The sequence below is a fragment of the Urocampus carinirostris genome, chromosome 8 (genome assembly GCF_059441175.1).
Source record: "Urocampus carinirostris isolate Australia breed hairy pipefish chromosome 8, RoL_Ucar_1.0, whole genome shotgun sequence".
In the NCBI taxonomy this organism is placed as follows: domain Eukaryota; kingdom Metazoa; phylum Chordata; class Actinopteri; order Syngnathiformes; family Syngnathidae; genus Urocampus; species Urocampus carinirostris.
In genome coordinates this window covers 17,707,282-17,733,156 of record NC_142356.1, presented here as the reverse complement: position 1 = coordinate 17,733,156, position 25,875 = coordinate 17,707,282, and the positions used below count along the sequence as shown (strand labels likewise).

General features: G+C 37.8%; 1 protein-coding gene across 2 annotated transcripts in view; it reads right to left on the bottom strand.

The window, feature by feature from the left end:
* The window catches only part of coro2aa (coronin 2Aa), a 56,646-nt gene that overhangs the window by 9,860 nt on the left and 20,911 nt on the right, over positions 1–25,875 (bottom strand). For both annotated transcript variants that reach the window (XM_088341819.1, XM_088341820.1), the window contains exons 2-10: positions 18,212–18,412; positions 15,718–15,834; positions 13,835–13,984; positions 13,481–13,660; positions 10,636–10,752; positions 7,416–7,520; positions 5,343–5,439; positions 1,720–1,832; positions 1,564–1,654 (exon numbers count right to left, since the gene is read on the bottom strand). In XM_088341819.1, coding sequence (XP_088197945.1) covers positions 1,564–1,654; positions 1,720–1,832; positions 5,343–5,439; positions 7,416–7,520; positions 10,636–10,752; positions 13,481–13,660; positions 13,835–13,984; positions 15,718–15,834; positions 18,212–18,412 — 1,171 coding nt within the window. The remainder of the gene's footprint in view (positions 1–1,563; positions 1,655–1,719; positions 1,833–5,342; positions 5,440–7,415; positions 7,521–10,635; positions 10,753–13,480; positions 13,661–13,834; positions 13,985–15,717; positions 15,835–18,211; positions 18,413–25,875) is intronic.

The window sequence follows — 25,875 nt, the reverse complement described above, 5'->3', positions numbered from 1 at the left end:
TCACACCTAGGGACAATTTGGACCGGCCAATTAACCAAATTAACCAATTAACCAAAAAATGTAGCTTAAATGTTAGCTAGAAAGTTAAAAAAAACTAAAAGGGAGCTAGTGTAAATGGCCATCAAAGTAGTCGGATAGAAAGCTAAAAACAAACCTAGATAGCTAGCTAGAAAGGAGCCCAAGCTTTAGCTTGATGATAGCAAAAAATGTGAGATGTTAGTTAGAAAGCATGCAAAAAAAAGGCTAGCTTGATATCTTGCTAAATAGCTAAAATGGTAGCCTGTTTTTTAGCTAGGAAAGTAAACACGAAAAAAACTAGAGGCGAGTTAGATAGCTAGCCAAAAGAGTAAAAAGCAGACTAAATAGTCGGATAAAAAGGTATAAACAAAGGAGGCCATCTAAAAAGGAGCCCACAATTTGGCTTGATAACGATAAAAAATGTTAGCTACATATAATGCAAAAAAAGTAAAAAGCTAGCTAGATAGCTTGCTCAATAGCTAAAACGATAGCTTGATAGTTAGATAGAGAGGTAACGGGTAAAAAAACAAAATGGAGCTTTATAGCCAGCCAAAGAGTAAAAAGCCAACTAAATAGTTGGATAGAAAGGTATAAACAAAGCAAGATAGCTAGCTAGAAAGGAGCCCACAGCTTGATAACTACAATTTTTTTTTTGCTAGATACAATGTAAAAAATGTAAAAAGCTAGCTGGATTGCTTGCCAAATAGCTAAAATGGTAGCTTGATAGTTAGATAAAGAGGTAACGGGGGAAAAAACAAAATGGAGCTAGATAGCTAGCTAAAAGAGTAAATGCCATCTAAATAGTCAGATAGAAAGCTAAAAACAAAGCTAGATAGCTAGCTAGAACACAGCCCAAAATTTAGCATGATAACTAGCACAACTAACAAAGTAAAATGTTAGTTAGAGGGCATTAACATTTCTTTTTTAAGAAAAAAAAAGCTAGCTAGATTATATGAAACATAGCTCAAAAGTCAGGGAGATAGCTAGCTAAAAAAACTGCACACTTTTTGCCCATTCGCTTTATGGAACACATGAATTGGAATCCAAATTAATATTAAATAAATAAAAAGATGAATAAATACATTTGTTAAATACACAAACAGACTCTCAGTCTACTCTCTTATTTAATTGCTCAAAAATAATTATCAATACTGGAATAGATGTTTTTGTCCATGATGCCCATGAACTGGAATTTATTTATTTGAAATTCTAAAATAACAACTTATCAAGTTGTTACTATGTCATCACCAGGTTGATTTTTGAAAATAGGGGTTAAATATAGACTCAGAAAATCCCAATGACCTAGCACTGGTGAGCTATTTTCAGAATAGGTCTGCGGGCACCTCAGCTGTCCTTAGGGGGCACAACGTTGGAGATCCCTGGTCTACAAGCACTACCTTGAAAATATTGACTATACTTAAACGTTTTTAAAATATTTTTCCTGACATGTTTATCCTGGAATGCCACGAAAAATCTAGGCGTATACAATGTTCACCACGTTGTTATCAATGAGAATAAAAACAATCCTAACTCTAAAATGCTAACCTCTGTCGATGCCGCTGAGCCACTCTTCGGCAGTCAAGGCCGGTTTGTTGGAGGCCGTCATGGGGTAAATGTCCTCCTGGTACGATTCCGACTGCCGAGCACCACGTCAAAAACTTCACTTAAAAAAAATGCTGTTTAGCGCGTCGGACCTCTTACCCTGCGAGGGACGATCATCGACAGCGGCTCAATCAGAGACTTGACCGTCACCAGTTTATAGAAGCGAAACACTTCACACACACTCACGTCCAAACCTCGTTTTGGCATCACACCTGAAAACAGGCAAACAGAATCACTCTCATTATTATCTGGACATTCGGTGCTATTGATGGCTATAGACGTCAAACCCAAGTTCTTTTAAGTGGGCTGCTGGGTAAGGATCGACCGATGGGATTTTTCATGGCTGATACCGATTATTTCTATCTATCTATCTAACCTGGTCATATCCCTCGAGATGGGTGACCGACAGCAAGACAAACACATACACAAAAACAAAGAAAATAATAAAAAAAGGAAAAACACACACAAAATTTTTCCGACCATGGCCAACCCAAATGCCCAAACACCCAAACAAGTTAAGCACCTCGGCACCTAAGTTGGTCATGCTTTCGTCCCTCCAGATGAAACGGGACGCAAGAAAGCGGCCATGTGACTTGGGTCAGGGTGACACAAAACACTCTTCTGTTGAACAGAAGGGCCCGATAGCTTTCACTGGTTTACCCCTGCCGCATCATACAGGTCTCTTGCCCATCCCTTAGAACACGTCTAAACACCCCACTATCCTTTTGCAACACCTCTCATTCCTATCACCAACAAGAGCCCTAGCTTTCACTATATTTAGACCTTTTTCCTGTACTGCACACATAACACCATCCATCCACGTCAACCGCGGTCTTCCTCTTTGTCTCCTTCCATTGACTTCTGCTCTGTAGATCTTCTTCAACATTCGCTCTTCATCCATCCTCTCCATGTGTCCAAACCAACTGAGTACTCTCTTATCCACACGCTTGCTCAGTTCCACTACTACACCAGTTCTGGCTCTCACAATTTAATTTCTCAATCTATCCAAACTTGTCACTCCTTACACACTCCTCAAACACTTCATCTTAAAAACATTTAATTTCCTTCTCAAATCTGCTTTCAGGCTCTGCACCATACAACACAGTCGGCACAATCACACTCTCATACAGTCCCCTCTTAACGTCCATACTCATACTCTTGTTGCTCATCACTCTCCTCAGAGCACTAAAACCTTGCTTTTTTGATTCACTTTGTGCAATACCTCGCACTCCATTCCACCAACTGCAGCCACATCACAACCAAAGTACCATAAGCTTTCAACTTCTTCCAGCACCTGTCCATGCAACCATATTTCTAACGCCATGTCCACCGCATCACGTGAACACTTCATCACCGTACTCTTCCCAACATTCACACATAACTTACGTATACCGATTATTCGTAAAAGGTCGATAACCGATATTTAGAGCCAATAATTATTTGCTGTAAAAGTTGAAAAATTGGCGTAAGAATTTTAAAAATTGCCAAAATAAGCAAAGAATATTTGTTATGAATTCAAATACAAATTTAAAAGCGCTCTGAAACCTTTAACAATAAATACATTAGAATTTCAACACATCTTACATGACTAATCCTTCGCTTTAACATGACTAATAAGTGTGGTATTTTTCGGTAGTATCCCCAAAACACACAGCACAATCGGTTTGAAGTGTGTTTTACTTTGCAAACAGTAGCTAGGGGAGTCAAATTATAAATTCAAACTAAAACATTTGTTTTCGGAGAAATCCAGTAAAACCAGGGTCTCATTCCCAATGGTGCTCTGTTTACAAAGATCAGTGAACAACTATTCACAATAAACATGCACTAGTCAAGTCATGTTCCTTTGTATAGCCCTTAATCACAAGGAGTCTCAAAGGGCTGCACAGACCACAGATTATTCCAAACTTTAGACTATTATTACACCATCCCCTGATCTAAAACCTACACCAGGGCAAGGAAAAACTCAATCCCTTAGCATGAGGAAAATAAAGAAACCTTGAGAAGGGACTGCACATGAGGCAATCTTAGCTAATCCTAATTTTATTCAAAATACGTAACAAACATTTTTTTCATATAAAGCTAAATTATAGGATGCAATGGTATATTTGCACGGTTTCCTATATTATGAGTTTCAGAGAACCCTTAACCACCATGATTGTTAGAGAACCCGTCCCTGTGGTGTGTCTTTGGCCTCTCATTTTTTGTGGAAAAAAGGCACCCGTCCCTCTCCAGGGTGTTTTTTTGGGGTAGGGATTTGCTCCCCCACATGAAACTGAAGTACTGAGTAGCAGAAAAAGCCTCCTGATCTGACTCACATCCAGCACTTTCATCCTCGGGTCGCTGTTGTTTTTTGGTGTGAAGTGTCATCCCGCTCTTCAGATATGGGCATTACCTCGGCACTGACGGGCAGCGAAGTGTGACAATACTGATACTACAATAAGGCTACTTTAGTACGCTATATAAAGCCGACTTGTGTGGTCAGGAATATTATAACGTTTAGCTACATTGGGTCGCCTCCAGTGTTGATTTCTTAATAAACACATTAGACAGACTACGATCGCGACATTCAATCGGAAGCGCAGAGCTGAGAACCATACGAAAATCTAAGTTCGCGTTCACGTGAAGGGGAGTGAGAAAATGGTGTTGCCTGCACGTTCATGACACTTCCTCAGCGTTTCAATCAACGTTAAAAAGGGGAGTGGAGAAAAAAAAACAGTAATTGCGAACAAAATCGGCCCGCCTGATAATCGGTCGACCTCTTGTGTTGGGACTAACTCGTTACAAAAGAACTTGTTTCTGGAATGCAATTAGTTTCCTCAGAAACGAGTACTGTGACACGTTATCAATACCATTTTGTAATTCCAGTGTACATGTAGTTACTACATGGTGCATTACTGCGTTATTTCGCTACTCATTAAAGGAAGATCATGTATTACAATGTTGACTACCTGTTCAACACTCCTGCATCATTTACGTCAGGGGTCAGAAGCCCGTGGCGTGCGTGCCATATATGGCCCTTTTAATAAGTATATCGAGCTCGGAGATAAAATAGAACATGCACAATTACTTACTGTGCTGATCTATGTGGAATTGATCTTGGCACCTGCTAAGCCAAGACAACACTAACTCCCAAAGAGTTCGGTCCATTATATATAGGGCACAGTCTTGACTAAATTTTACAGTCACACTAACAGATTGGTAAATAATCCTTGATAAAGAAGCTTATTAAATAATCCATGTTTATTGTGGAGACACTTTGTGATGGAAAGCCACAAACCAAACTGTAAACGGCCAAAAGCTCTCGCAAAGCACCCAGAGCAATTCGATTGGGTAAACAGTTGGAATGGAGAGAGCTATTCACACGGCGCGCGCATTCCTTCTCCTTGCCGTCTGCACTGAATTTTGGTCTTTTTTTTTTGTAAAATTATTTTTGTAATACACCATAAGTCTTAGACCGAGAAATAGAGAAGATTCAAGTCAAGTCATGTTAATTTGTATAGGAGACCTTTAAGTTGTTTAAAGCCCAGAAACAAAATGTGTATGGAGTGTCTCGGCTAAGTGCTTGTCTGCAAGCTCCCAAGATTGGGGACTAACTGCGTTACTTTTTAAAATGAAGCAACTAGTAACGGTACCGAATAACTATTTTTCAGTAATCTGCCCCACACTGGCTGTCAGTGAATAACAAAATGTACAAAAAAAAGACTGAGGTGTATGTAACCTACCCATTCCTTTCTGAGGTAAATTGGAACGGTACTCGGTCAAGTAATGGATGTATGGCTTTTCTGAACTGATCTCGTAGTACCTGATGTTTCCGTCGCCCTGAAGAAGACAAAAGCACATTTTCGCCAATGGAAAGTGAGTGAGTACAAAAAAAAATGGCACATTGACTAACAGGAGTTGCAGTTAGGAGCAGTCACGGAAAATATTTGCTTGTCCCAAGAAAAACAAAGTACCGTAATTTCCGCACTATAAGGCGCACCGGGTTATAGGGCGCACCCCCCAAAATAGTTTTTGGTCCTATATTTTCCATACATAAGGCGCACCGGATTATAAGGCGCTACAATGGGAACATCGACAAAACAGTCAGATAGTTCAGTCAAACTTATTTCCCCCTTAACATTCCCAAAGCTTGCAAAGAAGCAAATACAAATATTTCTTAGTTTCCATTTTATTTTTTGCTGGCAACTGTGTCGACAGCAAAGGAAGAATTTTATTGTGCAGGTAAACGGGGTTCTTTACTGTGCATATGACAATAAACACTTTGAATTGAATTTAGTTTAAAAATAGACTCATCACAGAAACATCAAGATCGTTCTAAAACAAGATACCGGGAAAATATAAATCCGCATTGCTCACCCAAGTTCTCTTGCAGCCTTCCCGTTCATTAATGATACTTCTTACAACCGTGAGTGTAGTAAATCCAGCAGAGTAAAATATTTACAAATACAGAATATTAAAAAATGTTTTCTCTATGCCGTAGTGCAACCCAACCAACGTGTGATTCACATTCATCTTTTTTGGCCAATTGTAGGCTTTGTTTTGCCCCTTTAGCCTATGCGAGCCTGTAAATGATCAAAAGGGTCCACCCCCTTTACCTCTGAATAACTTTAGCCAATAGTGACTGATTTAAATGATGATTGACACATTGGTTAGGAAATGAAACGCCGGTATATAAATCCCAGCATACACCGCGGACGACTTCGCCTTCGGGGGAAAATCTAGTCGGCGGCTGCTCACTTTAGTTGCAAGACTTTGCGACTTAATATTGATCCATATTTAAGGTGCACTGTATTATAAGGCGCATGGTCAGCTTTTGAAAAAAATAAAGGCTTTTAGGTGCACCTTATAGTGCGGAAAATACGGTACTTAAACTTCTGCCCTGCCACCACTAGATGGCAGCGGTGATCATCACAACAATGATGCACACTGTAAATTCATAAATAAAAATGGAGAAATAAGTATTAAAGGGACGGATAATCCCTCAGTTGGCTGACAGAATGGGTTTGCTAATTTTTCAATGTTTTTTCCTTATTTCCTAATTTTACTACATAGAAGTTGCAGCTCAAACTGTCTAGTTAAAATTTGAGAAAAAGACAAAAGTATCAATTCAACCATCCTAGCAACACTTTACTGTTCTGTTATCAGATAACTTCAAATACTTTCAAATACTTTTCTTCTTAACCAACTGTACGCTTTTTTCCCGTTTATGATATGTTTTCCCTAAATGGTTGCAGCTTAACACAGCAAATAGTGCAATTAAAAAAAAAAAAAAGAGAGAGTGAAATATAAAAAATGTAATCTTAAAGAGAAAAATGTTGCTTTGTGTCAAATAAATATTTTCATTTTGTTTGGTATCTTTATTTTACTGTATTGTTTCTTCAAATATTTGCAGCTCAATACAGTCTAGTTAAAAAAAAAGAAAAAAAACTTAGTGATAAAAAAGAAAAACAAATCTAGCACACAAAATCCTATTCTTATCTGATAATTTTGCTCAATTAAAGTATTTTTTTTTTCCTATTTTACTGTATATCTAATCTTATACTATGCCCTTAATGCTTGCAGCTCCACACTGCAAAAAGATTCAGGTAACATTTTGACCAAAAAATACTCAACGGGAAAGAAATACGGTTATTTTTATCTGTTTGAAGACAGTTTTCTTTAGTAATCTGCTGTGTTATTTTTATCCAGAATCCTTGCAGCTCCATGGTGCAAAAATAGAAATGGCGAATAAGATAAAAACAGTTGTTACAATAAGAAAAATACAGTTTTTATACACATTTGGACAAGGCACTCACCTTCCCAGCCAGGTAGAGCATGTGAGTATCAGGGTCATAGAATGGAAAAAGAAACCCCGATGATCCATCAGGGCTTTCTTGTAACAAAGGCACTGACAAGTCGTCCTAAAAAAAGAAACAAAAGAGGGAATAATTTCGGATGCATGAACATAATCTGGATTTATTGAATAACCCCCAAAATCCTACTACTGAACTGAAGTTGTAAAAAGCAAAACATAATGAAAAAACAATAAAATGAAAAAAGGCTGATGGAAAAAGTTAAACAATTTAGGTTGGAAAATAAAACAAAATTCAACAAAAGGGCTTAAATTAGATCTTTTATTTAATTTTTTCAATAAAATAAAACACAGGTATACAATTAAAATGATCACGCATAATTAAGCCAATAATTAAAACAATTTGTTGAAATTCAATAAAAGGTGTTGTAGAATGAAATGTAGCAAATAACTGAGGGGTAAACTGTTAATTAAACTGATTAGAAATTAAATCAAACTGAACTGGAACTACAATACAACTTAAAGTGGGAGAAAAAAACGACGGTTTAATTTTAAGGTACGTCCAAGAGGTCAAATACAACAACAAAAACTATTCTTGTTTGATTGAAATTGCATGTAAGTAATAAGTTATAACAAATATGCAGACGATTTCAAATACTGCACATGCAATGTAATGTTAATGCTCATATAGATTCTCTGCAATATAAAAAGCCTCTCTCTCAGAGAATTAAGAAATAACATACACTATCTCTAATCCTTCACTTCGGACATAATCCTGCTTGCACGCCCAATCGACAAACCAACAACCACTCAACTAAATCACGCTATAACGTATATACCAGGGGTGGCGAACAAGTTTGACACAAAGAGCCGACATTTTTAACTGTGAGAGTCAAAGAGCCACACCACGCACAGACAAACACACACAATTAAAAACATATTATTTCCCATAACACAATCCTCTCCTTGCAATACAACAAGTATTGTTCTTGTGTTGATTTCAAGGAAAGTGTCCACCCTCAATACACACGAAAAAAAAACTAAACATGAAACAAATTAAAGAGCCACAGTATATAGAAAATATGATGAGGCAAAGAGCCGCATTCTTATTGGCCAAGAGCCGCATGCGGCTCTTGAGCCACGTGTTCACCACCACTGGTATATACTGTGCGTACTGATGTATATAGTGCATATGTTTGAGACCACCTCCTCCAAAAAGAGGAAAAACGTAATAAAATGCAAAGAGGTGAACAGTTGTGTGCTGTGTGATTTAATGATGCCATCCAATTTATTCACTGCTGTGTACGCCATGGCCACTGGGAACAGCGCTATACTAATATGCAGGTACTAAATGAAAACTACACTTATTTCTTTCTTTCTCTTGGCTAGGACCCTACTGGACTCATCAAAATGTTGCAAAAGTCCTCCTTTTTGTAAAATATTACTGAAACGTGTACACGAGCTGTACCCAAAAACGGTACTTTTTTCAAATATGAAGGTAATACAGAATAATATTCCATAAAAAAAAAAAGCTGAAATGTAAAATTTTATAGCATTTACTGTAAATTGAAGGTGGATTTCAATGTCAGACACTGGTACACCATATTGGTGTTTTTTTAATGTATAGCACATAATTCTGCTGATTTGAAATAATATTTTTACTTTGAAAAAAGTTTAAAAGTGGTAAAAACAAAAAGAAAATATTTTTGCTCATTTTAAGTATTCATTTTATAGAAAAACAAGAAAAACTATAGTAAAACAGTTAAGAAAAAAACCTAAATCCAAAATGACTGTAAACCAAAACGAATAACATATATACTGAGCCATTGTGACCACAAATTAAAAAAACAAAAACGTTATCCAGTCAATTCAGGCAACATAATAATTTCAGCTTGAACAAAACAGACGTGAAACTGGTTATTCAATTTAATAATCAAATAAAAAAAGGAATTGTTCCAATGGTAAAGAAAACAAAAATATTAAATACAATAATAAAATATATTAAAAAAAATTACAGCAAAATGATTAACCAATATGATTAACCTGTATTGTTTCCTATACCATTGTGACCACCTATGATTGGGCTAAAAAAAATTATGCCGTCAATTCAGGCAACATGGAATTGGTAATGGGAATTAATTTCTACACTTGGACAGTGTACTTCCAAGATTTTTGTGTGCCTTGGCTTAAAAAAGGCCGTCGAAAATATTTTAAAATTAATTCCTGGCACCAGTTTATGTTTTTTATTAAAGCTTCAATTATCATGTTACATTTTAACCTGTTTTCCAAGTTTTACTATATATTTCTTCATGTTTTTTTTCCAAAAAGTATAACAAAAAACAATATTTAAAATTTGCAACAGTGATCTGCCAATTGAATGAAAAAATGCTTTACGAGGTTCTTTTTTCTTGTAAATAAATACAATCAGCAAAATTAAGATTTTCGCTCTATTTAACTTTTTTGGGGTAGCACAATCTTAAAAGGCTTCATCAAACACAATTAATGATTTCATATTTTTCACTGGAATACCTCATTAGCAAATAATTAGTAAAAAAAAAAAGAAATCTTCTGCCACCTACTGATATGGATGAGTATTATAGTTACCTTGCTAATCACCGGAAGCAGACAAAAAACAGGACAAACGGAATTCTTATTTTGTAAAGATAAAACTGGACAATTCCTTGCATCACTCTAGAAAAGGTATCCCTGATTAAAAAACACTGTACTTGAGTAATTCATCTGGTTGTCTGAGGTGATCTTCTTACATTTACATGTTTGTTCTGATTCAGGTTTTCATCTCCACAGTTGACAACTAAAAGCGTATTTGGTTTCAACCAACAGTTTTTTTTTGTGCTGTGCTGGAAGGGATGTCCATCTCTTGGACACACAGCCAAAATCAGGTCAGAGGAATATAATCTGTAGCTGCCACGTGACATAAGTTCTCATCACTACAAATGCTTGTAGAGGTTTCAAGTGGATTCATAATCACAGCTTGGAGCAAACCATGTCACACATGTCAAACGTGCTAAATGATAAGATGGCAAAATAAAATACAAAATATTCATTTAAAATCGCATTGGTAATATTTCATTTCATGTATGATGGTTTTCTTTTAAAACAGCATTGAGTTGTTTAATGAATAGGTTGTCTGTAAAGTTACATTTGTTTAAAAAATGTATAAAATAAAATGATAAATGTAAAATTTGAAAGTTGGTGATCCTTACCAGGTCCCAGAGCGCAATTTGTCTGTCGTTCCATCTAGACGTTCCTGAGGTGAGCAGCTTGTTGACGTTGTCCAGAATCACAACCTTGCTAGCTTTGTGCGTTTTGCAGTTGGCTTCCTGGGCAAAGCGTCAAAATACACGGGAACTTTAACGTCATGAAACATTACATTCCAGCATATTCCAGAAATTACTATCTATCTATCTGTCATGATTACCGAAGTGGAGCCACCTGGGGTAATCATCTGACGCGCTGGAATGCGCTTCCTGATTGGTTTATGTTCCCTTTTTAAGCACGCTACGCCGAGACCTCGTCGTCTGAGGATTACTTTTGTACCCCGTTTGACTCTCCTGATTTACCTGTGCCTTCTTGACTTGTTTACCTGATTCTGCCTGCCTCCGACCCGACCTGCTTCCGTCCCACGCTACGATCTTCTCTCCAGTCCCGGTAAACTCGACCTGCTTCCGTCCCACGCTACGATTGGCTACGTGTTTCGAAGTTGTCTTCACGGCTTTGCTGCTGACGTCCGACGGTCATCGCGTCTCCCGCTAACCCTGTACACTTCCCCAAATAAAGACTTGTAACGAACGCTCTGGGGTCTCCTGCTCTGTTCTGGTCCTCCTGACACTATCTATCTATCCTGGTCATATCCCTTGAGAGGGGTGACCGACAGCAAGACAAACACATTCAAAAACAAAGAAAATTTAAAAAAGGAAAACAGTGGCAAAAAACACACACAAAAATGTTTGGACCATGGCCAACCCAAATGCCCAAACACCCATACAAGTTAAGAACCTCGGCACCCAAGTTGGTCATGCTTTCATCCCTCCAGATGAAATGGGACACAAGAAAGCGGCCGTGTCACTCGGGTCAGGGTGACACAACACACTCTTCTGTTCAACAGCAGGGCCCGACAGCTTTCACTGGTTTACCGCGGCCGCATCATACAGGTGCCCTGCCCATCCCTTAGAACACATCCAAACATTCCACTATACTTTCACAACACCTCTCCACTCATTCCTATTACCAATAAGAGCTCTAGCTTCCACTATATTTAGACCTCTTTCCTGCAGTGCACTCATAACACCATCCATACACGTCAATCGCGGCCTTCCTCTTGGCCTCCTTCCATTTACTTCTCCTAAATTACACCCATTTTAAACATTTTCTTTTCTTTAAATCTTGAATTTAGTCTTCTTTGTTGAAAAATCAACAATCGTAACATTATGTGAAAAATAGTATAAAAAATATTTAGGTTATTATTAATATTCTAATAACAATAATAATCATAAAATATCATTAATAATTTTAATAACAATAATAATAATAATTTATTTAAGAAAATAAATACTTTTTTTTAAAGGAATAACTCTTATTTCTGGTGTCTTTGTTACTTTAGTCCTTGCATTTTTAAGTTCCAGGTTTGGTTTTTGTGTCTGGTCCTGTAAGCACAAGCAACGTTGCTACGCAAATAGACGTGGTTTCCTCATTTGGCTCTTGGCATCAAATAAAAAAAAAAAGATCTCCTTCATTTTAATCACCGTATTCAACAAAGTATTGGCTTGTTTCCTCCGCTCCATTGCTCTTGTTTACAAGATGTGATCATACGTGGTTAGCCAAAAGCATAGCACTATCCACTATAAATGGGAGGATACAACTGTGACATCCACAACAACTATGGCACTTTTGCAACGGAGGCAGAAAATAAAATAGAAATGTCCCGATGAATTCAATCAATACACATGAGGCTTTTTGAGTGAATGAGAGTTTGAGTGCATCATTCACCCCTGTACTAAGTTCCATTGTGCTTTGGGGCACACAAGTATCCCGGATGACGGAAAATTCATGTGCGCACAAACTATAGGATTTCCCGTATGCGTATAAATGCAGGATGCATTTATTTAAATATTTATGCACAATCAGAAAATAGAAGGACTCATCCAACCTTTGTAATAAGATTACTCGCAGTTGAACTAGACCTTAATCGGATTAATATGCGCGTTTACATAGCTTTAAAGTTTACATAATCAGAATACCGGCATTAGTCCGTCTCCAATTGGATTATTGCCTGCATGTAAACATACCTAAGAGGCAATCTTTTTCATGTTGTATCAAAAACAACTGATAATATTTGTAACAGGGACAGACAACATTGAGGAGTGGGAGATAAATTAGGCAGAGTTCCTGCCTTCAAAGGGAGGCCAGAATGTGAAGATATTCCATTGGGAGTTTGAGGTATAACACCTGACACTCTCCAAAGATAAAAACTTCCTGCATAAATGGCTCCCAAAATGAATAGAATGGGTAGCTATTGCACTTTTAGATGGAATATTACCGCATTTATTTGTGTATAACACCTGTAATGTTTGATTAAAATTAGTATAAAATTGGGTTGGATTTTTTTCTTAACTCAATTTTTGTGGTTGGATGCACCGAATCCTAATCACTGGCCCACCAGTGATGTACGTGACACATGAAAAGTCATCAGATTTAATCTCATCGTCACACTTTTTTTAGTGTTTAGACAAAAGGCTATATGAGTAAAAATAGCGTGATAATGGGATAGAGTCTAATTCCTTTTTGTATGTCATCTGGATCACTGGTGGTCCAGTGGTTAGGACTCGGCGCTCTAATCACCATGACACATGTTTGATTCCCATTTCAACTATTGTTTTGCAATTGTTGTCAGCGATATTTTTTATCTGATTTATCATTGCACGAATACGGTAAAACCTTGTGTACAACGCATACCCAAACTTTAAGTTCATTTTGGGGTTATACATGGATAAATCCCGTATCTGACTAATAGGAAAGTGGTGAGCAAAGCAATTTTTTCCCGATTCTTACTTGTAGGAGCGTCCCAGTGCGTGGCTCCATGAGCCGCACTTTCCTGTCCTTGCACGTGGTGGCCATGAGGCTGGCGTCCGTGTTAAAGGACATAGACAGCACCACATCCGTGTGGTGGCTGATGGTCCGCACAGGATTTTTGATCACTTGCTCTGGACAGTCCATGTTCCAGATCATAACCTAGGATATATATATTTATAACACGTATATTTTGTGATACTGGAGGCGACCTTTAACACAGAAATACATCTCTTACTAAGAATTGTTAAAACTAGTTTAGCTGCATTGTAATACAGTCTAGTGAACGCTTGTAGTATTTGATACAGGTGGTAGACTAGAGTGGTATCTAATTACCTTGTAGTCGTATGCCGAGCTGAAGAGGATGTTGTTTGCGGTTGGGTGCCACTCGATGAGGCCCACCCGTCTGCTGTGACCCTGCAGCTCTTTCCAAGCCACTGTTAAGTTTTTGAACAGGCCATGGGAGGGGATCTCCCACACTTTCACCTGGAAGAGAAATTGAATTGTCTTTATTGTCATTGATAACAACATTGTGAAGATTATTTTAAACCAAAATAGACATAGCACTGATGGATAAACACGTAATAAAGACCTAAAAGTAAAAAACAAAGTCTGCATAAATAGTCAAAATATTTACAGGGTAGTGCTTCGAGACTGGCCCAAGTTGTAATAATACTGCAATGACAAATAATGCATTGAGACAATAGTGCAAACATAAGAAGTGCAATAACATTTAGCAATAACAAAAAAATTCAAAAATAAGTCGCCAGAGGTATGTTTTTGACAGTTAAACGAGCTTATTTTGGGTGGTGATGGCCCTGGGGAAGAAATGAACATTAAATCAGTAGGAATAATAAAAAAACCTAAATTGTATTCTAATCAAATTGATTTAAATGTAATTTCAATTATAATAAAATATATCAAATTGAAAAATAGAAATTGAATTAAAAATATATATTTAAAAAGTATAGAATAAATAAACAAAAGAAATCTTTTTTTAATAGTTTTTTGAGTCTAGTCTGCACATTTTGGAGCGGTGGTTTATTCAAAAAGCACCAGGGAGCCATTAAGGAGCGCCAAAGAGCCACATTGTCGCATGCAGCATCAGAGCTGCAGGTACATGAGGGCAGATGTTTAGTGATTTACTTGGTACTTATTGGGGGTGCCTTACACGAAAACAAAGCTAAAACAGCCGCGGGGCCTAAAGAACAACTGTGTCAATTTTCACGAAAATCAGTTCACCCGTTTCGAAGCCACAAACGAACACAAACACATGCATGAAAATCGGGATTTATTAAAAAGGTAAATAGATGGATAAGATTTCATTTCTATTTTATTCAAACTGTTGTGAGTCTGTACAGGGTTGTTGGGTGGGGGAAATGGGGCGATTTTATTTGCTTTAAGTACATGGAATGTTTTTAAAGAGCACTTTGAGTTGCAATTTGTTGCCTGAAAAGTGCTATAACAAATACATTTCGCTTAATCTATTGATTGAGTAGACGAAAATAAGATACAATCTTGCATTATAGTGCAAACGCAAACAAAACAATCGTTGATAAGAGGGCACGGCAATAAAATGGACAGTTAACGGCCGCATCTGAGAAGCTAGCATTAGCAGTTAGCTGCTGCGCGAGTTTGAATCCAGAAAGGCAGCTAAATGGAATGAAATGGGCCCTTTAAACAGTGCATCAAACTTTCATTTTTGTGAGCTCATTACGATGCTATACTTTTTCACAATTTAATATAATCAAATCTCCCGCTGAGACTTAAAATGTATTAATTTCTATTCATACATATAAAGAACATTGAATAAGCCCAGCACCCAAACAAATAGTTCTGAGGGGTGAGTGAGTTCAGGTAAAAAAACTGCCATTCACTCAGCTGTTAAAATAAACCGGTTACCTCATTCAATACCAAATACTATTTACGAAATACACTTCATATTAAGTTTAATTACTTTTTTTGGTTTCAGTAAGAGCCTAAAAGTTCTTTATTATCGTGCCTGGCTTTAATCCCAAATCCATTTGAAAGTCAGGCGGCAAAGAGCAAACGTCATTGCCAAGGAGGTAAGGCTCGATGATTTTGTCCATGAGGAATGTGTGGGATGTCTCCTGGTTCCTCTTTAAGGCTTTTGTGAAGTAGCCGAAAAAAAATTCTGCCTCTACTCCCTCATATTTAAGGGAATGCAGTGATTTCGATGCAGGTGTGTGTTTCCAGACCGTGGCATCCTCGGAGCAGGAAGCGATGCAGTAGTCGTTGAAAGGATTCCATTTTACGTCTAAAACGTTCCCTCTGTGGCCAGAAACACGCGGGTGGTGAGGGTCCACTTTACCTGTCTGTGAAGTAAAAAAATTGTTTAAAAAAAAAAGAAGCACAGCAGTAACACTACATACGAGTATAATTTGTTCCAGTATCGTCCTCGTAACTCGTATTTTTACCCAATATGAAATGCTGTAATTTAAAACTAATTCTGACTTCTCAAAAGCATCCAAGTTAACCCTAAATACCTATACTGTGTACAGACGCTCCCCTACTTACGACCATTCACTTACGAAAAATGGTAAATACGTACAGATTTTGTATTGTGTGCACCTTTTTGCTAATAAAGGACAGTACTGTAGTGCTTCTTTTCGCCCCAGCATCCACCCCGAAGAAGAAATCCGCTTCCTCTTCCTAGTTCGTTCATTCTATAATGTATCTCCAGCGCGCTAAATTTTTTGACATTTTTATTGTTTAATATCTTGTGCATTCCTTCAATATGGTTGGTGTAAAATGTAAAGCAGGGACGAGCCATTTCTTTTGAAATGAAAGTGGAATAAGAAAGCTTGATGCGGTTGAGAAAATGGTTGGATCGCTTTTTTTTCGGCCACTTTCTACCACGGAGGAGGAAGTTGTCTAAATCTTGAAGCCCATCTTCCAAAAGTAATTTAAATTTAACTTTATTTATCTTTATAGAGCATATTATTTTAGGAAATGTTTATTTTTCAGTACAAAACAATACAGTTTACTTATACATGCCTTAAACATACTTATATAAACCTTATACATACATTCCTGACAAAATATAGCAGTGAAGCAACTCACGAACAAATTCAACTTACGAATGATAGTTACTAGTAGGGGAGCGTCTGTGTATACAATCTTCCTGATCACTAAAAACACATTAAAATAGGAGGTACTGTAAACCAACAAAATACTACAATAAGATGCAAATGTATTATGAGCATTTACAATTGAGGAAGTCGGCGTAACAAAAGTGTGTGCGTGTTGTAGGAAAAGGAGGATGGAAGGGTTGTGGGAGGAGTGACGGAATAAATGTACACCAAAAAATTTTTTAACACCATGATTTTTTTTGGTGCATGTACCAGTTTTTATCCATGACTTTATTTTATTCTTTATTTCTAACACTTTCACTTTCTAAAGGTCTTCTGAAGAAAAACAATCGAAAGAGAGTTATCTCTGCCTCCCCCTTCTAAATGTTATGGAAATGAGTTAGGCAAGTGTCATTAAGGAGAGCTGTAACGCGACAATTTACCATTTTTTTCATCTAAAGCTGCAACTTCGTCCCACTTAGAAAGCACTCTCTAATTTCCTTTTTAGACATTAACGTGCGCAAACTGTGACGAGCTGATGCTGGAGGTAAGCGGTCTCGAGCGGTGAGCAGTCTCTAGAGGTAACCTCTGGGAATGCTTGTAACTTGGACTTTCTTTCGTATGACGATCAAGATTTTTGTCCTAAGTAAATCTTGTACATCGAAATTCTGTCTTTGTCTAGAAGTGCTTGTATATAAAGGTGTAACTGAATTAAATATCAGGATTAGTGATGATGGCATTCTGATGCCCTACCTTCAACATAGCGTGACTTTTTTTTAACCTGAATGATTTTGGAAAAAAAAGGGAATTGCGAGTTTTCAGACCTGTATTGCAATTTTGTTTTTGATTTTAAAAGACAAGTACATTTTTTGTGCTAGTTCTTTTTTTTGGTGAAAACTTAATCATAGTGACATGCAAATACTGACAGCAATGTTTTGTTATTAATTACTGCAGCCGGTACCCAGTTTGATATGCATTTCTGAAAGAACTGATCATGTTATTATTATTAATTATTTGAAGTGGGCTTGGATAAAAACAGACAACAACTAAAAAAAATTTTTTTTACTACAAAATCACAATATCCCAACACTGGTGAGGTGTTTTTAAAACAGATTCGCAGCCACCTTAGCTGTCCTTAAGGGGCATACCCGCTATTGCTTTCTCTCCCGACGCCGCCTCAGTCGTTTCCTGAACGCGATAACAATCCACCTGCTCACCATTTCTTTGCAATCTTTTGATTTTCCTTCAAGTCCGATTTGATTGATGAATTTCTTTTCAATGTAACGAGCCGCTAAAACACTAGCGGTTGCGTATGTTTTGGTAGCCAGCTGTGCGCCCACCCACCCTGGCAGTGTGACTGACAGCATACAACAACCTATCAGTCGCGCACACATTACTTGTAAACTTTGCCTCGCCTTTATTGGGTAGTGTCGTTAAAACTTGCCTGCGATTGGCCAGCGCCATTAAAACCCGAACTGTGACAATTCTGGTTGGACAAACACCCCATCACTTACAAACATGGAACCATAAATACTTTAAAAAGCCACAGTGTCTTACACAATCGCACTTTGTCCCATCGCAATATCAAATAGTATTTGGTTAAACGTGAAGCGCTACTCACGTGATGGACAGAAAGGACGAGAAAGGACCCGCCCCCCGCGCATTCTGTGATGACAGCGATAAAGCGAGGGTTGACAGCACAGAAGTTATTGTCCTGGACGTTGCGTGTGATGGGTACGCCGTCGTAGCAGCTCTCCTTGGGGGCCACCTTGCCGAACACGTGCCGGAACTTGGAGCTGCGGTACTGAGGACGCCATGACATCTGTCCACAAAGAGAAAAGGCATCGTTACAAGCGGGAATGTCAAATGTACACGGGCTGGATGGCACACGGGCTGGATCCGGCCGACTGAATGATTTCATCCGACCATAAATTCAGGAGTATGACAAAAAAAGAAGTGAGTCTCTGGGTCAGAAGTTAAGATTTCTTCAAATAAATTCAGATCAAATGCTCTCTGGCCGCTAGAGGTCAGTGTTGAGTTTGTATAGCATGCTGAGTTGGTTAAGGTGTAAAACTGGATTGACTCAACTGCTAAACACATTCAATCCCAAACATGAAAATCCCTTTCCCTACAGTTTGTGAATAAACGCTTAAATGCCAACCTTTTGACATTAAAGAACTGTATATTTTATTGTGTACACTATTTTTACGTCCGAAATAAAATCTGTTTCCAGAATATTAAAAACAACATGTGCTTTTAAAACCAAAAGAGGACAACTTCAAAAAACATAAATCTATTACGATCGTTTATGTGGTTCATTCACGCACTTAGTCTCGCTTCAAAATAAAGCAGCCATTGATTAAAATACTAGTTTTAAGTAAAGATTTTTGTTGCTGTTTTTTTAAATATTTGAAAAAGCTGTGTATTTTTTTAAGAAAGAGGAAGGCATTTTTAAGGGGCAAAAAGTGGTAGTGTCGCCAGATATGCAAATGTGCTGGGAATAGAAAAGATCCCTTGTCATCCGTGATCAGGGTTAGGTAGGGTTATTTTAACTGGATTACTTTCAATTACTTTTGGATTACTCCAATACCAAATATGCTAATAAAAGACAAAATAAAATAAATATGAATAAAATTATTAAATTTTGTGCAGGCTTGGGGAGTAACGTAATACATGGAACGGCAAAAATGATGTTGGCAAGCTGTAGGATTTATTTTCATTTTGTTTCAGTCGCATTTTATGTTAGTTTTGCCGGAGATCAAAGAGATCAAAGCCATGAGAGAAAGCTTACCACGTGTTGTGAGTCATAATTGTATTCATATTTAGTTTCTTTTGTCTTTTATTAGCATATTTGGTATTGGAGTAATCCAAAAGTCATTGAAAGTAATCCAGTTAAAGTAACCCTACCCAACCCTGTCCGTGATTATAATATGTAGGGTAGGTTACCAATGTAGGCTGAATGATAAAGCATAATACAGGAAAAAAAAGCTAAAAATTTGGAGTGGACATTCTTTTACTGATCTGGCCCGCCTGAGAACAGAAAGTCTGGATCTGACCTCGGAGCCAAACTGAATTTGACATCCCTGGTTTAGAAGCTTTGTGGCCAGGATAAAAACACAAAACAGACATCGCAAAACATGGATAAATACACATTGAAAAGATGCCAAAGGTTTGTTCTAAAGGAAGGTATTCACTTGGTTGAAAAGTGAAGGTTGATAGAAAAACAAAAGGTCTTTTTAAGACGTCATAAAATGACTTTATTCGGAACACATCATATGAAGTGAAATGAAAAGTATTGTTTATTTTGGGACTTATTAATTCCTAAAACAAACCTAACCTGATTCAGCCCAAAAAGACAGGATTATATTCTAATTTGAGATGTTTCAGTCTGAAGAATGGCTGCTGAGAATTTTTTGGCATATACTTAGTTTAACAAAATGACCACTGCAATGTGTCACTATGCTAGTGGTTAAAAATGACAGGCATTTACTAAAAATAACATTTGACATAGGCCATAGGAAAGAATTATGCGTAATTGCAAAAGTGGATATAGTCCAGGGATCAGCAACCTTTTTGAAGCTGAAGCTACTTTTTGTGACTGATTAGCGTGGAGGGATACCAGTTTCACATTCATTTCTAAAAGAAGAACCAATCATGTTATTACTATGTCGTGATTATGGTATTATTATGTTATTACCAAGATGTATTAATTAGAAGTGCGGTTGAAATTGCTCCACTCAACCGCTAAAACATCTGTTTTGTATAAGGGCACAGAGTGATTTAAACATTCATTCATTCATTCTATTTAGCCGTCATCTAAACAAAATATACGCTTGTTTCAAAAATAGTTTTTGAAAAACTGATCATGTATTTAAATACACTGAACATGTCAGTGATTTCTCATGTCAGTTAGAAATCAAATTTCCGTGAAAACCACAATGACCCATAAATGGTGAGTTATTTTTGTAACCAGTTCGCGGCCAACTCTGGTTTCCCTAAGGGGGTACTTGGGTGCCTCTGGGCAACACGTTAGTGACCCGTGATCTAGTCTTAGGGGACACAGAACCATTGGCCAGTCCAAAACATTTAATAACACATTTATACAACTAACTATTAAATTAATTGCAAAAATTTTAAATGAGACTGACATCTTTCAATTTTTCCAAAAATCGCCCTCAAATGCTTGGATTACAGTGCCCTATATCGATGTGGGCTGGAGGGATTGGAGGTTAAGTTGTTACTTTATACGTTTTTTAGATTTTTTTATATCCCTTGTATGAAAGCTCTAAATCAGTTAATATTCAATTTAGGATTTGATATGTTAAATACGTTTTTTTTTTCATTATACGTCTTGCAAACCAGCTCGGTGGCCTTGTGTGTAGGGCGCCCGCTCCGAGACTGGGAGGTCGGTGGGTTAAGCAGTTGGGTCTAAAATGGCAGCGCCCTGTTCGGCTGCGGCTTCATCGGCTCGCTACAGTTTAACTGTGCCGGTCAGATGTATCGACATTTCGTTCTGTGTGCATGGGCACAAGAATGACAATAAAAGTAAATTCTTCTTCTTCTGCAACATCAAACATTAGCAATGTTTTGATTTTAACTTTTTTTTTAAACTGCTATCTTTTTTTTTTGTTGATTCAATCTGTAGGACAAAGTTCAAGCAGCCAAAAGTCATTCATGACAAGATATTTACATGACAAGATATGAATCATCATTTTTACCGACTTCCCCCTTTCAGATAGTCGATGCATGTGTCATTATGGCTAGAGATAAGTGATTCTGCTCCACTGGGACAAAGGCTTGCTAGCCAGAAAGTCTGCTAAGCTACTCTTCTTCCCTGCCTGAAGCATGCTCATTACTTATAAATAAAGGGTGGAGGAGTTTGATGGACACAACCTTTAATGACTGAGCAGCTGTCCATATGGAAACTTAAGTCTTGACAGGGTAAAAATGTCAAAACCTACAACTGCCTACTGACACTTCAGACTGTCAATTTGAATAAATGATTTCAGCATGTACCTTGCATTACTTTAAGAATTCAAAACAGCCTATGCAAATCATTAGTGTATTAAATCAACCATTTCGATTTTAACTTTAAAAGTGTTGGTCTGCCCAGGCGTTTCTCATTGTTTCAACCTAAAAAAGATCCACAATTATAATCCACCACAGTGCCAAATGTTTAAGGACGTACAAAGAGACAGGTGACGACCCAGGAGAAAGTCATTGGAGGTCAAGGGCCAGTAGACCAGTTTCACGTGATGTAATACTCCATGGCAGAAGTAAGACACAAGACTTTAGCTCGCGGTAGAAAGTGACACAATAAACCATACCAGGTATGGTTAGAACACTTCATATCTGGTAAAGCATTTTAGAAATACTTGTTGAATTCAACTTTTGGTCTAAAGCAGGGGTGACGAACACGCGGCTCTAGAGCCGCATGGGGCTCTTGGCCAATAAGAATGCGGCTCTTTGCCTCATCATATTTTCTATATAATGTGATTCTTTGCCTTGTTTCAGTTTAGTTTTTTTCTCCCCTTTTAAAACACACTTGAATCCATCAGAGTTAATAACAAATAATAAGTAATATCTTTTAATTAATTTGGCAGATTTGTTGTTTTTATGCTGCTCGGAACATATACCTGACTGCCTATCATCTGCGTAGGTTAAATCTAATGCAGGTCAGTGCGTGGTGTGGCACTCTGAATCTCAAAGTTAAAAATTTCGGCTCTTTGTGTCAAACTTGTTCGCCACCCCTGGTCTAAAGCAATACGTCGATAGGCTCATTAAGATGATTAGGAACAGACTTTAGATGTGTTTCTGAGACTGTAAGTCTTTATTTTCAAGTACCTCTACTGTCTGCCAGAGAGCAGCAGGTCAAAGAGGTAGTGGCCAGGATGAGAAGAGTCCTTAATGCTGTCGGCTCTGGCAGTGTCCTTCAGACTGGGCAGAGAGTAGCCGATGATTTTCTAGCTGTGTTGATGACTATATGTAAGGTTATCCTAATTGCTGCCATGCAATCAAAAGAGATTAACAGCGAGACAGACTAGAAGGTGGCTATAGAAATGAATATCTAGTAAAGGAGACAAACAGTAAGTATACCATGTCGAGAACAAAGGCAATACAAGCTCACAATACTAGGAAGGCAACAAGCATACTAAGTCAGCAGCAGTCTAACTGCAATTTAACTCTGTCTAGTACAACATTGCAGAATGGATACCACTAGGTGGGGGGCAGAAAACCTGGACAGATGTAAGAAAACCAATAAGAAGAACAAAAGTCTGATTCGACAAGAACATGTAATGAACTAAGACAAACCCGCAACCAGGCCAGTAGAGCTAGTCGAACAAAGACAGCATTTTCAAATACAAGACTGCTAGTGTCAAGGGTGTGTAAGACATATAGGACATAAACCAGAAGAAGGAAAGGGAGTCACTACAAACCCAAGACAATAAACCGACCAGAAGTGTTACTGTACCAAGGCTAAAGTTGATACTTTCAGCTCAAATTAAGAGTGCCAAAAAAGCATGAATGAAAGAAGTGACGTGCAAGCTCTCAGTTTACGCTCTCCTCTATTTCATTTTGCCTCCAGGTTGCCACTAAGAAACTGGAATGTCTTCCTTCAATGCTGAGGAGATTCGTTATGCCCTCAAGGTAAAAGCCAAACTGCCCGTTACAAGCTATTGAATCAAATAAAGTGAGTTTTACCTGGAGCTATTCCTGAAACAAAGCATCAACGTACCAGACTTCCTATTGTGGAGTCATTTCTTACAAAATGAGACGCTCCACAATTTGGAACAAAAATACACACATACACCATTATTTGTATATGACCAGGGGTCAGTCAGTACTAGTGACTACACTCCCTTTTTCGACTGCGTCACCAAAGCGTGCCCTGACAGAGGTTTGTTTAGACTGAGCTACGTGTGATAATCCCTGGCAGCATTTGGGTCGGTCCAATAGCAGCCAGGTCTTTGCGCTCAGACGCTGCCAAGGTACAACGTCAAGACGCTTCTTGGCACATCCACCTGGCATCATTTTAATAGGCCCTTCCAACACTTGTGAAAGCTATGGTGTGTTGATTGACAAAAAAGGAGCACTGGGAAAGGTTTTAGGGATGTGGAGAGTAGAGACAGTTGTGTCTGAACACAACATGGAATTTTGGAAATTAGTGGAAAGAGATATTTTTCAGTTTTTGTGATTAATTGTCTCTACAGAATCGAGGTAGTTTGTAAGTTTCACAATATCTCACCTTTTTGCATTGTTAATGTAAAAAATTAAAAAAGCAATGAAGTGGTGGTGGTTATAATCAAGCGACCGCTCTATAAAAACACAGCTGTGGTGGTAAGTGAGACAACTTCAACTTTCTTTATATGTCATTGCTTATTATTTTAAGCGTTCGGAATATTTTGATTTTTAAAAACGTGCTGACATTAAAGCGGAGAAACAGTATCATTGGCATGAATTGGCACGGATTTTGTTCAAGTGAGTTCTGGTAGCTATTCTATCTCTCATATTTTACATACCAACAGCATTAAAAAAGTGCAACTGGTTTCTATTTGACAACATTTTTTGTCATTGTCAAAGAGAAACGAAAGTTTGTTTGGAGCATCCAGTTATTCATTCACAGTTAAAAGAAAATGCTATTTATAAACTAGAGATGACATAAAACAGGAGGGAGGAGGTTGACATGGCTATCTTCACAGCGTATGTCCATTTTGCTGTTCTTCATAAACCAAAGCGAAATTAAGATATAAATTCAACCAGGCTATTTCATTGACTGTCTCAAAACAGTTACTGTTTTCTACTACAGGCCCTGACACAAACTACGCAGATGAAAAGCACGGCACACATTTTTTTGGTCCATGATTTAAACATTACAAGAAAGGAGTTGCTTTAACAAGTTGTAACACACGTATATGACCCCACCCCGCCCCTTTTTGTAGAGATGGCAATTTGTGGTCATATACATTGCTTTTATGTGTCGTAAATGACCCAAAATGGGACTAGTGGGTTCAGTTTCAACCCAGCTGAATTGGTTGAAAAGATGTTTAAAAGATGCCAATTTCAGTCCAAAAAAGGTCTTTATTTGATTGAAACTTGAAGAGAGTGATCAACAGCGCAGAAAATTACTGGTTGCTCTCTGCCCTGTCTGGCAAACATTTTCGGCTTGCGTTGCCTCAGCAAAATAATAACTCCTCTCACCCATCACCTCTTCAACCTGTTGCCCTCTGGAAGACGCTACAGGACTAGTTATTTTTTCCACTAAATCATTACTGATACCTAATTAAGCCCCAAATCCAAATCCAGAAAATGTTTGGTGCTTTTTGAATTGGTTGAACAAGTTTTTGGCTTTTCTCTATGATCTTGCTTAGTATAAACAGTTTCACCCCAAAAACTGGGAGGATTTTATAGTAAATGCACCTAACCTTATAATTTGAAAGTTTTTTATTTTCCAATTTTATATTGACGTAGCAAGCAAATGTTTTTCTAAAGCCATTCCAATGTCATGTAAACAAAGATCTAAAGTTTAAACCTCTTTTTAATTAAAATGTAAACACACTATGTATGCACTTTAATTTGGTGTCTTAAAAAGCAATTTGTAATGAGGCAATTGAAGCTGGCATCTTGCACACTCAGCTGTGGGCGGGTGGCCACGTCTGAGAGCCGCATGACAGAAAACATTAAAGCGGCTATTTTTACACACAGCTCCTTGTTCATAAAAAAAAAGACCCAAAATAATGCATTTATTCATGCCAGAACGTTGGGACCATGGACCAAGGAGTAAGGAAGGATTTTGCAGTACATCTGCATCTCTCGTTTAACGCTGCAGTATGTAGAGCATACCATACCACATTTAAAGCTAGTCATAATCTCGCACACACTCGGACACTCCTCTCTTAGCCAAACAGTTGCGGGGAGTTCAAAGTTTACGTGACATGTCAACACAGCCCTGAACTGTGCGGTGCAACTCTACACGTAGCACAAGAGCAATCCGCCAACCAACATCAACTCAAATCAAACAATGGTGGCCTTGCCTTTAATTCAAAAAGACAACTTCCTCCTTTGTCCTTTAACCTACTCGGTGTTGACATTTCAAGACGAGGAATGTATGGATGCTAAATCATTTGATGAAAACAATTAAAATCACCATAATTATTTTTTACCTAAAAAATAAATTCTAAGTTTGGGTGAGGGTTACACACAAAGTTTTAGGGTAGTTTGTTACCATATTTGTGCAATGATTGATCTGTCAAAAATATTGCCAACTACAAACGCAATACATTGGAT